Genomic DNA, 17,666 nt, shown 5'->3' with positions numbered 1-17,666 from the left:
TGTTTTTTGTTCTTCAGCTACTTTTTTTTTCATTGTTATACATTGGAAGCGTTCTCTTACGGTTGTCACAAGCTTTGCGTATAACAGTATACTCCGCACGACCCCAATACTCGAGGAAGACCATAGCTGTTCGGTTGATTGTTTTTGAGGTCGATAAGCTGGCTGAAGTTGATTTGGTGTATGAGAAAAATACTGTATCATGGCTGTATCATGGCTGATAAGTTCAAGCGAACACGGTATTAAACACTGTACCATGGCTGATAAGTTCAAGCAAACACGGTATTAAACACTGTACCATGGCTGATAAGTTTAAGCGAACATGGTATTAGCTCAAACTATCAGCACCAACCCTAATACTCACAAGCTTACATCTTCCTGATCTTAGCTGTGCTTTGAGGATGAATCAGATGATGACTTATCGTAGTTACAGAGTCTCGAGAATGGTTGGTCCAGTAATTCGTCATGAACTCTTAGAATGTGAACCTCTATCTGTGCCTGAAATCGAATCCTTACCGCAACCATTTGCCATGATTTTAAACTTTTGGTTACTTTGGTGCGCCTGTGTTCCATCTTTTCATTGAGATGTTATGATCATAGATTAGATTCCAGTGGCTAAGTATTCCTGTTATGATTGTTGAATGATGATTTGCACTGGCTCGGTCGCTCAAATCTACCGTCGCAAGTTTGTTCGGTTTGTTGGATGCTAAGGGGAGGGGCTTATTTGCTTGCTTCACATTTCACAACGATGAACATGTAAGAGAGTTCATCAACTTCAGTTCGTTTGCTTTACTTTCTTTTACCACGGAGTAAAAATTTCAGTAAACCGTCAGTTTTACAGTTGGTCTGAATTGAAATAGGGCGTCGACGCAACTTGCAACTGGTACTGCAAACATGCAACACATTAGCAGGAGCACCCACAAGCCATCCGAAAATAAAAAAGGCAGCATCCATCCTTTTTTTTACAACATCAGCATCCATCCTTGATTCCTTGTCACCTGCACAGTTGCACTGTTGCACAAGTCCAGAACGACAGAGCAGAGCACGCACCACTTTGCAAAAGTGACCAGCGCCAATTTTAGTCCAACGAAGGGAGTCGTCGAATAGGCATATGCCGCTGTCTGCGTTTGCGTCTCGCTCTCGGCTCACGCGCTCACCGGCATCTGCGAGCGTGGAGCCGTGGAGGAGCGCGTTGCTGCTGTTAGCCTGCAGTGCAGCGCGGTATCAGGTGGCGATGGCCGATGGACCTGCCTGCCATGAGCCCACGAGCTGCCGCAACCAAATTAGGCCCAAACGTAACACCACCTTGGACAATCTTTTACTTGACGAATTTCGCACCATGCTCTCCGGCATCACATTTTGCCACGTCTCCGGCATCAAATGTGGCCACGTCATCTATATTTTCTTCACCGTTTGATCGAATTCGAGGTACATCTACAACCATTGACTCCTTTGCATGTGCAGCCACTAATCTAGAAAGTACGTCATATGTCCAGAACAGGGGTAACCGCGGTCGTGCATAGGCTTGGGTTCGCTGCCAGGAGCGCGCAAGTCTCCAACCCGCGCTACTCCCGCTGCGTCAACTGAGCCCAACGTCGCCCCCAGACCCCGGCACGACCTACCTCCGATGTAAGCTCTGGCCATGACAGCGAGCATGCGCGAACAAGCCGCGCCGCCCGCCGGCGGCAGGCCTCTTCCATGGCACTCCTCCGGGACCTGATCACCTGACAGGCTGACACGTTCCACAGCGACGCAAGATTAAGCAGCCTATTCGCTTGCTCATAAACGATCGTAAATTTTCAGCCGGGAACAGTAAATAATCCATGATCCATTACGGCCTCCCGAACATGCTAAAGATCATCCTCGAGCCGCGGGCGGCCGCCGCTGCACCCCGACGCCCATGGATAAGCGCGGGCGCAGCCGCGCATAGGCACGCGGTACTCGCGGAGGTGAGCAGCGACCTGCTGATGGCCGGGAACAATCGAGGGCTTGCGTTGCTCGATCTGCAGACTGAGGGAAGAACCTCTCGACCAGATCGAGAGACGCGCGACAGCGGCTCGCTACAGTGGCAGGCTGACAGTGGCAGTAGCTCGATGCAAGGGCGCGGCAGATAGAAATGACATGGACGAGGCACACATACAGTACAGATTTGGCCCAGGAGCGAGCAAATCCAGCCGTGTTGCTGCTGCTCGATAAGTAACAAGATTTTGCACCAAAACTCCATGGTCTTCAGCATTAAGCTGCCAGCCTTTGATAATTTGATTAGTCGATCGATTCCATCCTTCAGTAGGCGCCAAAGGTTTGCATCCTTGTATTGCTTCAAAATTTTCCTCAATTAAATGTCCTGCTCTTGCACTTCCAATTTTGCTTTCTTCACAGTATGGCTCACTTCACTTTCAGATACCATACCATGTATGATGTATCCCTCTTCTTTATGTCATTGCTCTTATGTCTTTGGTTTCTAAATTGCATCTATAATAATTGACAAGCCACTTAATTAATTTTGCTGGCCCGAGCACAAATGTTTTCCCCAATAGGTAATTATCCTTTGATCCGTGTACATTTAAATAGTGTAATTTTGTTTTCGTTTTCCTTCTTTCCAGGCTGCTGCATACTTTTTCCACGGATTGATTCTTGATGAGGAAGAGACTGAAGTCCAAAGGGATGGCCATACCTACTGTGCAAGCATCAGAAGCATAGATGTGTAGTTTTCAGCTTGTGCTACAAATGCTCTGAATAAAACCATCTTTGCAAGCCCAAAATTGCAGACCTTGGATATCCCTTATTTCTATCGTTTTACCTGTATTCTTATGTTGAAATATGCTTCCAGAAAATCTACAATTGATGAATTTATGAGATATGCTTTCATCACCTCCTTCAGCCCTTTTCCAGCATCGGTAACATAAAGTTAATTTTTTCAGTATCTCTGCACTTATATTTATCCATAATAGTGAAAACACCACTGGCCAAAGGTGGCGCGGCCCTGAGTTTTCTAGTTCCAGACGAAATTCCGAGATCCTCCTGGTTCTGGCCCATCCCTGCCTTGGGCCCCTGGTCGTGCCGTGCGTGATCTTTCCATGGCTTTGTTCGCTTGAGCTTATAAGCCAGAATCAGCCCTATTTTTTCAACCATGGAACAATGTTTTTCTCTCACAACAAATCAGTCTTACAAATCAGCCGCAGCAGAAATAAGTCCTGCCGAACAGAGCCCATGTTCCCACGCTCCAAGAAAGAAAACCAGAAGAGGCGCGCGCCCCCTGTCCGCCCTCCCCCAATCCGTTTGTTTCCCACGACGCGAGAAAGAAACAAGACAACAACAGCTTGAGGGCTCCTCTCCCATTCCGATCACCAATTCGCCATCCACCGCCTGCAACTCTTCTTCTCCTCTCCACCATTGTCACGGAGTCACGCGCGCGCTCTCCTCTCTTCTCCCCTCCCACGAGTTCATCAGCCTGCTAAGGTAAGACCGTAAGAGGAATCGCCTTGACGTATCGATCGATTCATCAATCTGTGGCAGAACCGTCTAATCTAATGTCTCCCCGGAGTACTTGTCTTCCATTAGACACTAAGTACTCAAGAGAGGGCACTAAACTACGCAGTTTCGTCGAGCACACCCCAAGAGACAACTAAAAAAAACCACATTTTTCTAGCAGGATCGTAAATGAGAGGATAAAGCTTACAACATGCTTAACCATTTCTTACATCTCTTTTAATGCAACATCAGAGTATTACACCAATTGATTATAACAACGGATTATACAATGTTATCAGAGTGTTCAGCGAAAACCAAAATTTAGGTAATGACAGTTCAAACGATACCATGAGGAGCATCTATATACATGGAATGATAACATATTGTAATTCTTTCCTTTGTAAAACATTTTTCGGTGAAAGTTATAAATAACTCTATGTCCACAACGTTAAGGAAATCCTCACAGGTTTCCGCACACAAGTGTCAGCTCTAGCATCCACCTGTCACCTGCAACAGGGTAGAACAAACCTTGAGTACTCAATTGTCCTCTACAAGACTTACCCGTCAGGAGAAAAGAAAAGACTCCAAGGATATGCAGGGCTATCTGGCTTGTGGGTTTATTGCATCTGCATGAGACATTACTAAGCGTGCATCCTTATATTCAATTTTATTAGCAGTCACCATTAGTCCATTATCTAACCATTCTAGGTAAGCACATGTGCTACTTTCAAGCAGGTGGTAAGCAATCAGAACCATTTTACCATCTTTTATATTCCAGTTCTTACTACGGTGCTGGATCATAGCCAAGTCGTACCGTATCACAAGACGATTTGTGAACCAATGTATCCTAGCTGGGTACCCCAAAACACACGCCCTGCTCGTATCCCAGACACAAGCAAGACCAACCCACCACTCTTCTATCAAAGGGTCCAGGTCTCCGTCCAAACTTGGAGTCCAAGCCCCCACACCTGAGTCCCGGACTCAGTGTGGTGGTTAGACCTCCACCATTCCCGCCTCCAATCAGTCAGTCCAGAAAGAGCCAGAACCCATGACAAAAGAGCAACGAGCCTTCCCGCTCCTATAAGCAAGTATGTGATCAGGATAATAAGTTTGTAACCTGACTAGAATCCAATGCAATAGACGGTCCTCAATCGACACAGGCGGAACAAATGCAATCCGAGCCTCACTCGGTTACCTAACCAAGTCCAAATCCCAATCCAAAGTATGGTCCCGCCCGGTCTCCAATTATTATCCACATATATTCCATGTGATAGTAACATGATAATAGTAATAATAATATATTTCCTATCTCTCGCGAGTGACAGACAATCACTCGACTTCTACCGGAGTCCTATAGCATAGCAATCTACACGATCCTATCATACTAGTAAGACTCATATGATATATATATATATATATATATATATATATATATATATATATATATATATATATATATATATGCAAGTGAGTTTCATTCAACTCCTTAAACTTAATGCACAAGCATAAAATAAAGTGCAGAATAATATAGGTTATGCACCGGGGCTTACCTGGGTAAGATATAACCAAAGTTAACGTTCCATCATGATGACACGATCGTCAAGGCACCATCTTCTCTGCTACTTCGGTCGACTCCACGATCCATTGTTGTCCCTATTATGATATTCGTGGATGCAACGCAGAGACGTAAATAATCAACGACGATCGCAACTCTTAAAATACGATTACGTCTCTCAAGCTAACCAGCTAGCTCTGACGACTAACGTACTAGACCACGTATCCAAGTTATCGAACTAGACGCTAATTTCACACAATGTTTTAGTTATAAAATCCCTAGGTGTTTCTTTATTAATTTTATATATATATATATATATATATATATATATATATATATATATATATATATATATTTGAACTAAGGCCCATTTAGCTACCTTAGCAAACTAATTATTATGGAGCTATAAAAATTACAGTGGGCACCTAATAATGGTAGGAATTCACCGTAAAAGTTTTAGAGCCAACACTATTATCAATTTATCACGAAAATTCCTACAAGTTTATGCTTAAATAATATTAGAGCATGTTAAAATATTTAAGGCAACCGTGAAATATTTTAGAACCATGTGAACCAAGTACACTAGCAAGTAGATCATGATTTTATGAACTTAACAAAATTGGTTTCACAATTTTTGGTCAACTACACAAATTTCTATTGAATTTACAAGTTTAACTTGGAAACCTAATTGGAAAAGAAAAATGTCTATTTTTGGGCCTCCAACTATGGCTGCAGTTTTTTTCTAGCCTTCTAACTCGAAAACTAGACACGCGCAGCTTCTTAACTCTCAAAACCAGTTAAAATTGGCCCTCGTGCCCATTCGACCGCGGTTTCCGTCCAGTCAATCCGCCACAACCGCGATTTCGGCCCACTCTCCATGTCTGGCGGCCCAAGTAGTCCCGCACTCTCCTCTCACTCTCGTTCCTTCCCCAACCGCGAACCCTAACTCTCGACAGTGGCGACGGCGACGACGGCGATGGAGGGTGCTAGTGCAGGTGCGGTGCAAGTGCTCCAACGCTGAGGGTGCCAGGGGTGCAGATCGACATCAGATGCGGGGCTAGTGGTCCCCGTGCTGTGACAAGGGCCAGGTTGTTGTTCTTTAGTTTGAATCGAAGCCTTTTTATGGAATGGAAGTTCCTTTTTAGGGATCAGGTGGTTGAAGTCATTTTTACCATTAGCCGACGTGGTATATGATTAGTTTAGAAATTTTGTTTGTTTAAGCAGACTTCGTGTGTTGTGTAACTGTGTAATTGTTTATGCGGTTGCAAGTGTGATGTTAATTATCTTCCTATTGCGTGTAATGTAGGTCATTTTATGCGCCATGGACCTTCTGGATACTCTTCCTATTTGGTTTCATTATGGAGGAGAATTCTTGAGAAGAGGAAATAATGTGTATTACTTGGGAGGACAAGTGGAGGTGTCATACATTGATCGTGATAAAGTCTCTCTCCCTAAGGTTATGGGGCACCTTAATGATCATTGCACTATTAGAGAAGGAGCATTGTTGCACTGGCTTGTTCCTAGAAGGCAGCTTTCTAATGGCCTACATGTTCTGATGGATGATCGGGCTTGCATTGAAATGGCAAACAACACTGAGAAAGGAGATGTAGCAGAGATATATGTTGAAGGACATGTAGTTGATGATGAAGAGGAAGAGGATGATGAGGACAACAACTTTGAAGATGAGATTGAAGGTGAACAAGAAGAACATGATGACAGTGAGTTTGAAGGTGGATATGAGGAACTAACAGATCTAGGTGAAGATGTCTTGGTTGCTCATCATAAGAATGAAAGTAGGGAAGATGTAGAGAAACATATCAAATTTGTAAGGGAGTGGTACAACCCTAGCAAGATGGACAAGGGGAAGCAGGTAGTTGATGACCAGGGGAGTCAGCCAGTTGCTAGTCAACTAAAAATTTCAAGTGTTTTGAATGACAAAGAAAATTTAGAGGAGAGCAGTGACAGTGAGTTTTTGCCTGGAGATGACAATTCATCTGAGGAAGATGAAGTTGTATAGATTCAAAAGAAGTTCAAGGAATTCAAGAAGAGCATGAAGAGTGGACAAGTAGCAAATATGGATGATGTCATCTTGGATAGGCCAAATTCTGTGCCAACCTGAAAAGAGCAAAGGCAATTGTCATGCAGAAAGCACTAGATGCAACCAAAGGCCAGTACCAACTTCTGTACAGATATCAGCTTGAATTGTTGAGAAGTAATCCTGGCAGCATAGCCATTGTCAAAAAAGAGCTTCAGTTGGAACCACTAGTATTCTAGAGAATGTATATTTGCCTGGATGCATATAAAAAAAGATTCATGGCAGGGTGTACAAAAGTGTTAGGTCTAGAAAAGTGTTAACTTGCATTGTACTGCTAGACTTTCAAGGCTTTCAGGTTGTTGAACTTGTAATGTAATGCCATACTTTTAAGGCATTTGTGACGTTCTTCACCTGTAATGTAATGTAATGCTAGACCTTTAACGTTGTTGGCATAGTGGCTTCTCTTGTTGCGGTTTATCAATTGCGGGTTAGTCTTCTGTCTTGTGTGAAAGTATGTGAGTTCTTGATTGGAGCCTCCATACAACAACATCAAAGTAGCGATCAAAGCAACCAAAACCTGAAAGCCTTATCTTGAAATTCATAATCGATTCAAAGATAGCAAAATACATCTTGAATTCAATACATCTTCCATACTTCTACACCACAAACTAACAAGCATCCAACTACTACCATTGTCTTCCATCACAACTAAAAAAGCAAGAAACATCTACTTCCTAAAAAGTACAACAAGCACTAGAATCACACAGGCCGCCAATACAAACTTCAACAAACATAGTTCCTTCTCTACCATCTTGCATTTCAACTGAACATCTTCTGTTCTAGCTGTTTGCACCGTTGGTGCCACATCATCTGTGCCTGCAAATCCTGTTTCCACTATGACACTTCCTTGATGCCTTGATGCTTCTGCATCAATGAATGCCAGATCCATGTGGCCATTTCCCTGTCTGTTAGCCACCCTCATTGCTCACACTTGGTCATGGAGCTCAATAAGAATGGGTACAAGGTGCTTCGGGGTTGGTGGATCAATCTAGCGATAAAATTGGCATGGCCGCATATTGCTCTGCAACCGTGATTACAACCAAAACCAAGACAACTTCAATCATGACATCCAACAAAGAACCAAACCCTAAACAAGTCATCGATCGAACTCACCTGAGATCCGAAGCAATTATAGAACCTGTGGCACGGATTATCATTGGTCCACGATGTCCACCTTGTTGCCTTCGCTTCGTAATCGCAAATCATGGGCGGCCGATAATCAAGAGGGCCTCGGCGACACTAGAAGGGGGACCACCAAAAGCCACCATGGGCGGATCTTCCTCATCCCCTCTAGCTACTTGCGCTGCTCGAGTTCGTCGTGCTATCGATCCACACCTACGCCGCACCCACACCCTCCACCATCACCGTCGCCGCCGTCGGGAGTTAGGGTTTGGGGTTGGGGAAGGAACGAGAGTGAGAGGAGAGTGCGGGACTACTTGGGCCGCTAGACATGGAGACTAGTGGCCTGTTTGGCTGGTATTAAAGCTGGCTGATAAGCCGGCTGAAGTTGTTTTGTTGTAAGAGAAAAATACTATAGATTCTAGCTGATAAGCCGACTGATAAGTTCAAGCGAACGGGGCCTAGGTCAAAATCGTGGTCGTGGCAGGTTGACTAGGTGAAAACCACGGTCGAATGGGCGCGATGGCCAATTTTAACTTGTTTTGAGAGTTAAGAGACTACGCGTGTCTGGTTTTCGAGTTAGAGGGCTAGAAAAAACTACAGCCATAGTTGGAGGGCCAAAAATTGACTTTTTCCATTAGAAAACGCGTTAGGAATTGAAAGGGCCGGCGGCAGCCAAATCGGCCTAGTAGCCCAACGTGGACCGCGCGGAACGAGGCCATGCGCCAGCAGGCCGGCCCAACGAGTGGCCCACGGTGGACACGCCCCGCGCGCGATGGCAGCTTTGCAGGAAAGCCCCTGAGGTTTCATATATTACTACCACTACTATATGCACTATGCCTTACGTCAGTGGTTTTATAAACTAGCCCCCGAACTATTCGCCTTGACAACGGGGTGGCCCTCGATGCCACCGCGCTCACCTGTGAAGCTCCGACTGACATTGCATGGCTAAGTCGACCAACCAAGGCTTAATCGACACCCCTAGCTAACCGATGGAGACCTACGGACCTACACGCAACGATGCAAAACAGAAGGGAGCTCAACGGTGCACTACCGCATCTAACCACAACGTCGGGCCGAACCGCGCGGTGGCGTAAGTGTTCCGGCGGACTAGGGCATTAACGGAGGAGTAAAGATAGTGGGGAAGACCAGGAGCTCACTGCGATCCGAGCTACAGTGACGGTTGAAGCGGAGAAGGGGTCAGGGTGGTCAGTCCACGCGCGAGTTGATGGGGCAGCGGCGCTCCGAGGCGGGCACCGACGTGTCACCTCGCCGCCGACAAGCACCCTAGCCAAAACCACGCGAGCACCGGATAGGGGACATCAAGGCGAGCTTAGGGATACGATCAATCGAATTGCAACCAACCCTACGGGCGTTACCCCCAATTTCCCGAGCACAGCGGCGATTTTTTACTAGCGACGAGCCAAACGCCAAATTGGCCGACCACAATGCCTAGTTGCACCTTGGTGCGGGCCGGGCTACTAGATAACCTCCTAAGCTACTTGCTGGTGCAAGGAATCAAACTACGGAGCCTCGAGCAAGGTGAATTGGGAGAGCTGGAAGTGCGGTGCCCATGCTGCTGCCATGTCATGGAGAGGCATACGGGTGGGCCAAGCGGGTTAAAACGGAGCGGTACAAGCACGTGCTCCCAGCTGAAGAGGCAGGGAAGAGCTTGGTGTGGTGCGCATGACTTGAAGCGGCAAGACCCGAGCGGGCCCGCATGCATCATCGAGCGGGACAAGCAAGGTAGAGGAGCGTCACCTCAGCACTGCGACCGGGACCGGATGGCCACGATGCGGCGGCAGCGGCACTGGCTCACGATAGATGAATCGGAGGGCAGGTAGGTGAAATGTGCAGCTGAGACACACGCCACGTCGGCTAGACGGCGATCATCGTGGCATCGGCCAGGACCTGCGCGCGGCCTAGCGGCACAGCGCGGGCTGGCCAGCAAGAGGCAAGGAGAGGCGAGAGACACGCCACGACGTTAGTTGGCACGCGAAAGCTGCACACGCGCTGGCCCGCAGGGAGAGGCCACGGCGAACCACGGACCAAGCCCAGCACATGCTACACACCTGCGCACGATGACCACGCCCACGGGGCCAACGGCCGAAGCGGTGCTAAGCACGGTTATTAAAGCGGCCTAAAAGCTACTCATCGATTCAGCGAAGGCTCAACTAATTCCATGACCCAAAAGTCAACACTAACGGCTAGCTAGAGGAGCAATCCATACAACCAGAGGATAGCCCGAGAGGAAGATAGTGATACGCCAAAACAGGTTAGTCGCGTTGGATGCTAGTTCACGAACAGAGCCCTGAAACATGATCTGTCACGCGTTCTAAGGGGTTTTGGGCAATTTTTACGAGTTCCACGTGACAACCAACATGACTATAACCTACACCATGCCCAAGTGCTCGTCTTGATGCAACCAACTATACAAAAACATGGATGCATTGATTAATCATTTTTGTTGAATTTTAAATGCCAAAATGGCATTGTCTACAATTCTTTTCGGACTTGGACAAAGTAAAGGCTTGGTTAGAACTAACAACCTTTAGCACTTTTGTCGTAATTTTTAAAGGGTGTAAACCTTGTTGGATTCAACTAACAATTGTACCATGACCTAGCCCATACTACATACTAACTCTTAGAAACATAATATCTAAGCACTTCCTAAGTAGTTTGTCCAATATAATTTGCCATAGAAGGATACTTTTAAACATAAGCTCAAGTGCTTGTTGGCAACGAAAATGACCCTTCTAAATTCCAAGTTTGATTTTTTTTCAACTCTCAAAACACTAACTAATAGTTTGTATTCTCCAAAAATTAATATTGCATTTCCATCTACTGCACTTATACTCTAACTTTATTTAAAAACTACATACAAGTTATATTTGATTTTTGTTTATAAAAATTACTTCCGTGCCAATATTTAAAACTACTTATTCTGCTCTTCGCGTTAGGATTTTTCATTAACACATATATGTATTTAAGTAAACTAACTCACTATATTTATTTGACTCTCTCTCTCTCTGAGAAGTGAGCCACGTAAGATTTGTGTATTATTTCAAGTGTGTTTTTAAATAAAAATATGAGAAACTCGTTTAAGAGATTTTCTTAGGCGTCCATGCCGTTTTTTTCCCGTTCGGAGTAGAGTCGGGCGGGTGCACGCACCGGTGCGGCGCGGCTAACGTGGGCTGGAGCCGCGATTGCCTTTGCTTGCTTGTTTGAAAGACCGGGATTACCTTTGCTGCGTGGGCGCACGCTAGGTGTTCGTCGAAACTCCTGTGGAGTGAATAGTGATAGAGCACCAGGGCAGGGGCGGATCCTTCTAGAAATTTCCTTATGTTTTGATTGGATTGGGTCAGACGCACAAATAGCTTGTGTCTATTATATTGGGTTGTACGCATTAATAGCTTGTGTCTATTGGAATGGTAAATCAAAAGCAAACTAGCTTGTCATCCTACCAGCAGTGTGAGCTGAGGGCAAATGCCTGGAACAGAATGTGCATGTGGTAGTATTAGCTTACAGTCCCAGATGACTTTGTTTCATATACTTCGCTACTTCGAGATTTCAGAATCGCCCAATTATATATATATGCTGCTACTGTTTCTAGTTTGATCTGGACATTCTGTGCTCACTGGGCATTTTATGGTGCTGCTGCCGTAAGATTTGGTGTATTGTTCATAAATGATCAAGCATAAGCTCAACCTTGTCTTAAATGTATTATCGCAATTTGATTAATTTATAGTCATGTATGCCGAACTTTTTTTTTAATCATATTGCACATGGAAATTTTGACCAGGACTACCCTAGGGTCCGCCACTGCTTGCCTGCTTCCCCATCCGGCAGCCTTGGAGTCCATGAAGAAGGAGGCGAAGCAAACGCCGCCGCCGCCAAGCCCAACCGCTGACCAAGATGGCGCCGGCGACGATCGGCTCAGCGCCTTGGACGATGACTTGTGCGAGCTCATCCCCAGGTTGGCGCACCTCAACGTGAGGGAGCTGGTGCACACGAGCGTGCTGTCGAAGCGGTGGCGCGGCCTCTGGAAGCGCTTACCCGTCCTGGACTTCTTTGGGTGGCCGGAGTTCAAGTCGGCCGGCGAAGTCCAACAGTACATTGCCATCGTCAACGACGTACTGGAGCAGCGAGCGGGTGCGACATCGGAAGCCCGCATCAACGAAGTGAAGATCCCGCTGCTAATGGACGCGTACTCTCTCCACGGCCTGCAGCCGCTGCGGCTGTGGCCAGCCGCAGCCGCACGAGCAACAGCCGAACAACTCCTGACGCCGGCCATGGAAGCAGCTGAGGCGTGGATTCGGTACGCCATGCATCACCAAGTGAAGGGCTTCCAGTTCAACCTTCGCCTGGTGCCACTAGACAACAAGACGCCTGTAATGGATCTTGATGAACTTCTTCCTAGCTCCCCAAAGCTGGAGTCTATGCGTTTGGGGTTAAGCAGCGCAAATGTCCGACTCCCACGCACCGCGGTGTTCACATCACTCAAGGACCTCACGCTCGAATTCGTGGAGTTAGCAGCAGGCAGTGGCCACCGTCTTGCTCGCCTCTTGTCATCGGTGTGCTGCCCAAGCTTGCAGAAACTGCGCATGATGTGCATCGACTTGTTGCGCGCCGGGACCAAGAAGCTGGTGCTCGACACCGGTGAGCTCTTGGAGCTGTCCATGGAGGTCGTTGAGGGGATGGAGTTGCTGGAACTGAGGACCCCGAAGCTCCTGTATCTTGAGATCGACGAGTGCTATCACGAGTCACTCAGGGTCTCGGCACCGAGGCTCGAGGACCTCACTTATGTCTGTAACAGGGCCTTCATCCACGACCCTTTGTTAGGCAGGTGTAACTGTCTCTATCTGAATTGGCTTATCAGCTAGCCAATAGTGTTTTTTCTCTCACACCAAACCAGCCAGCAGTATTCTGACCATAGGCTTATAAGTCAATCCAGTCGAAACGAACAGGCTACGGACGACGATGACGATGACGGAGATGCAAATACTTCTAGTATCTGCCTCCTGAAGCGTTGTAGTTCTTCAGTCAGACGCCTGCTCGTGCATCCTCTTTTAGTTCCATCGGTACGTATATATATCTTGTGAGACTGCGGCATTTATTTGCACTATCTGTTTCACACTCTTTCATTCGTTGGCTTTGCTAGAAGCAAAGTTCAAATCTGATCTATTGCTGACAATATTCCTTTTCCTGTTGCTTAATTGCATCTGTTGTTTCTGACCCTTGATTTGATCGTCAGGGAGATAAGCGGCAAGTTGACTTGATTAAAGATAAGATACCACAGCTTCCTAATGTCACGTGTTTGTTGGTTAGCATTGCTCATACATGTGAGCGCCATTCCTCTGGAGATGGGGTCGCAGGTCTCCTCACAAGATTAAAAAATCTCGAATATCTCAGTCTACAGCTAGACGCATCATATATCTTCCCTAAGACGGTGAGCAGCACGTTATCCTAACTCCAAATTAAACAAGCCTGCAGCCATATATATTTGTTTCATCCAGAGTTTCCATCTCACTAAACCATGCATATCGATCTCCATGTTGCAACAGTATGAATATTACTCAGCAGATGATGTAGACTCAGCTTTCACCTGCAACCATCCAGACCACTGGGAATCAAGCAATATCTCTCTAGCTAACCTCCGCAAAGCAAATTTCAGGGGAATGACTGGAACTGGCTGTGAACTCCGCTTCTTGCGGTTCGTGCTCGCAAACGCCACAGATCTTCAAAGTGTGACTGTAAGCTTCAACTTGTACTTCATTGAAGAAGAACTACAAGACAGCTGGGTGCATTATTTTCTGCATACACTGCTCGGAGATGGAACGTGGACCACCTGTGAGAATGAGGATCAGGATTTTGAGAAGCTGTGTAGCAAGTTGTATAAGTGGACACCTTCTCCATGAACTGAGAGATGGATGTGTAATTGCAGAAAGCGCGTGCGTCTCTTGCTAAATTATATTTGTCAATTAGTATCTAGTACTATGCCTGTTTTCTTAGTTGGTTTCTTTAACTTCCTTGTTAGAACTGTATATAAACTATTTTCTGCTTTCCTACACTATACTGAAAGGGCAGAGTGCCTGCCACAGTTGCTCAAAAAAATTAGTATTATGAGGTTGTTTGGTTCTTTAGTCGCTTCTAAAATTCATGTCACATCGAATGTTTAGATACAAATAATGAGTATTAAAAATAGATTAATTACAAACCAATTACATAGATGGAGGCTAATTTTCGAGATGAATTTTTTAAGCCTAATTAATCTGTCATTAGCACATGTACTGTAGCACAATGTTGTCAAATCATGGACTAATTAGGCTTAAAAGATTCGTCTCGCAAATTATGCAACTAGTTTCGTAATTAGTCTATATTTAATACTACATGCATGTGTTCAAATATTCGATGTGACATGAATTTTAGGAGTTCCTGTAGGAACCAAACAACCCCTATGTCATTCTTGTTACGACTTATAGCCTGTTCGTTTCGGCTTATTCGCTCGTATCTGACTTATAATCCACGACTTGAACAGTGTTTTTCTCTCACACCAAACCAGTGAGCAGTACTTTCAGCCATGGCTTATAAGCCAATTCAGTCAAAACGAACAGGCTGTATGTTGTATTGTTTGCCTGTGGCTTTCTTCTGTGAAAAATAAATCACACAGTGGAGCAATAAATTTGTTTTTTTTTCAACATGATTCTTTGTTTTAGGAAAAAAGACAAAAAAAACATGATTAATGGAAATCGTTCTACGTGTGTACCATGAAAAATGATTATTCTCATGGAAATTGATTATTCTTGTGAAACATATATCGTTCTACTAGGAATGACCTTCAAATTTTATTTCGCGTAAGAGTGGAAACATAGATTTCATTTCACGAGAGAATAAAAATTATAGAATGACAACCTATAATGCTTCGAGATTTCAGAATCGCCCAATTATATATATATATATATATATATATATGCGCTATTGTTTCTAGTTTGATCTGGACATTCTGTGCTCTCTGGGCATTTTATGGTGCTCCTGCCGTAAGATTTGGTGTATTGTTCATACATGATCAAGCATAAACTCAACCTTCTTCATTTACTTTTGGTCGGTGAAATGCTAGTATCGCTGTTCGTATTTCTAGAGGAAGCAAATGCACGAGGAAATCTAGATCAATCTTGTTCGGCTGACCCTAAACCCGCCTTGCCGTTTCTTTTTCATCGTATTTTTCTGTCACAGATTCCGTCGTGAGCAGTAACTTCCAGCCGCTACAGTGTTTTTTGTCAGCCGAGCACAGCCTTGTGCCTGAACTACAGTGGGTTTTTTTTTTGTCAGCCGTGAACAGTGCTGTGTATGACTTGCTGAAGCAGGTAGCAGTGCGCAGTGCTGAACTGCTGAAGACAGCTGTGCTCAGGCACCGAAATCTTCAGATCTGAAATTTAAAACGGAAGTGAGCCGCCGTATCATGTCCACCAGAAGCGAGAGGCCGTGTGCCTTCGTGACCCCCTTGGCGGTCCCGGGTCCCTTCTCCGGTGGCTCCGGCTCCAGCCCCACCATGGTCGCGACGGATAGCACTGGGAGGTGCTCGTCCTCCGGGCGCGCCAACGAAGAGCCGAAAGCCGCCGTTCCGGCCCGCCGCAGACGACACAAAGCCCGTCCTCCGCGACCCGGTTCGTATCCCACTTGGCTAGCAGCGCTTGTTCCTCGTTGCATCTCCTGTTCGTGCAAAGTTGCTGATCTAGGGAGGGTTCTGGTTCTGGGATTTTTGGGGGGTGTTGTTGCAGATCTCGCGGTCGGACCCGGTGGACACCGAGCACGCCATGCTGCGGCTGCTGCCCTTCCCCTAAGATCGCGCCACCCGATGGTACGCAGTAATAGCTAGTACTAGTGTGTATCTCTGGGTCCTGGTTCTGCATCTGTGGACTCATTTTTTTTAGTTTTGTAGCATTAGCAACGACTATGCTTTGGTTTCTTCTGTTTAAGGCTAGCTTCGAGGAGTTGATTGGTCCAATGTGTATCATCATAAGATTTTGTGGACATATGTTTTTTCTTTGTCTTCTGGATGCAGTTCACGTGTGACTGCACTTAGTATTGCTAATTTGCTGACTGAGATCCTGATTTGGCAGAAGTAGAGTTACACCTTTAGCCACAGCTCTTCTTGAGTAGATTGGGTCTTCTTGATGGTTGGACCCCTTTTGTGGAAAGCATTCTTGTTCCAGATTCTGGAATAATGCTAAAAAATGATTTGCTTTATGAGATTGGCATATGAAAATTAAAAAAAAATGTTGAGAACTGAGAACATTCAAACTAGTATATTAGGTGGTGAGAACTGAGATTTTCTAATCCGCAGGTACAGCCAAAAATTTGAAATCCAAAGGTACAGCCAAAAAATGAATTGAAAAGAGAAAATTCTGCTAAATTATCACAAATACTCCTTTCACCGTGTAGTGGGCCAGTGGCACAATACCAGGAGTGTACTAGTGCTGAATCTGTGCTGACTTAGTAGTGACAGTTGCTACCTTACCTGCTATTCTTTATGATTCATGTGTGATAATGAATCTTTTCTTATGAACAGTGTCAGTCATAGATTTTTAGGTCTTCCCCACATTTAACCATTTACAATTTCATGGGGAAATGGCTAATTCACTGACTCGTGAAGGTAACAGCCTAACAGGTATAAGTGCTGCAACAGTGGAGTATAATAAGGTAGTATAAGAAGTACTCTCTCAATTCCAAATTAGAAGATGTTTTGGCTTTTCTAGATTCATAGCTTTTGCTACGCATCTAAATATAGTGTATGTCTAAATATATAAAAAAAGAATATATCTAGAAAAGCCAAAACATCTTATAATTTGGAATGGATGAAGTAAGAACTAAGAATTTTTGTTTTGTTTATGGCATGCAATCTTTAAAAGCTACAACAATATGACATCGAACATACTTGGCTGCATTTGACTATGTCTGATATTGAACAACTGTGGCAGCATGGAACTGTATCCTTTTTGCAATAAGGAGCCCAAAGGATCTGCAGTTTATTGTTCTGGACTGATTATGCTTAATGAAATCTAGACATGCCAGAACGGCTTACAATTTGGAATGGAGAGAGTATATAACATTGACATGTCTAGGAATTGATGCAAATATGAGTTCCCAAAAAAAAAGAAAAAAAGAAAAAAGTTTGAGTTCACACCAATTAAAGAAATTGGAGCAAATCTAAGTTTAGGGAAGTTAGCAGTGAAATCGGAAATGAAGTCAATGGCACAAGTTATCGCCTTTTATCACCTCATTCAACAAAAGGAACTGTTTCTGTAATATCATTCTCTTTGTTCCAAATTATAAGTCGCTTTGACTTTTTTAGTGCATCCATTTTGCTATCTAGACATACTCCCTCTGTCCTGAATAAATAGATTCCTGGAGTTGTCTTAAGTCAAACTT

General features: G+C 45.0%; 1 protein-coding gene and 1 pseudogene across 1 annotated transcript; both read left to right on the top strand.

The window, feature by feature from the left end:
- The first annotated feature begins 12,097 nt into the window (after nt 1–12,097).
- On the top strand, nt 12,098–14,155 carry LOC136516075 (FBD-associated F-box protein At2g26860-like). The gene is made up of 3 exons (XM_066509477.1): nt 12,098–13,042; nt 13,492–13,560; nt 13,802–14,155. The coding sequence occupies exons 1-3, from the start codon at nt 12,098–12,100 to the stop codon at nt 14,153–14,155; spliced, it is 1,368 nt and encodes a 455-aa protein (XP_066365574.1).
- Nucleotides 14,156–15,676: 1,521 nt separating this feature from the next.
- Nucleotides 15,677–16,357, top strand: LOC136514898 (uncharacterized; annotated as a pseudogene).
- Nucleotides 16,358–17,666: the final 1,309 nt, after the last annotated feature.

This window comes from Miscanthus floridulus, chromosome 17, assembly GCF_019320115.1.
Source record: "Miscanthus floridulus cultivar M001 chromosome 17, ASM1932011v1, whole genome shotgun sequence".
Classification (NCBI taxonomy): domain Eukaryota; kingdom Viridiplantae; phylum Streptophyta; class Magnoliopsida; order Poales; family Poaceae; genus Miscanthus; species Miscanthus floridulus.
Note: the sequence above shows the minus strand (reverse complement) of the source record. Positions and strands in the feature narration are given on the sequence as shown.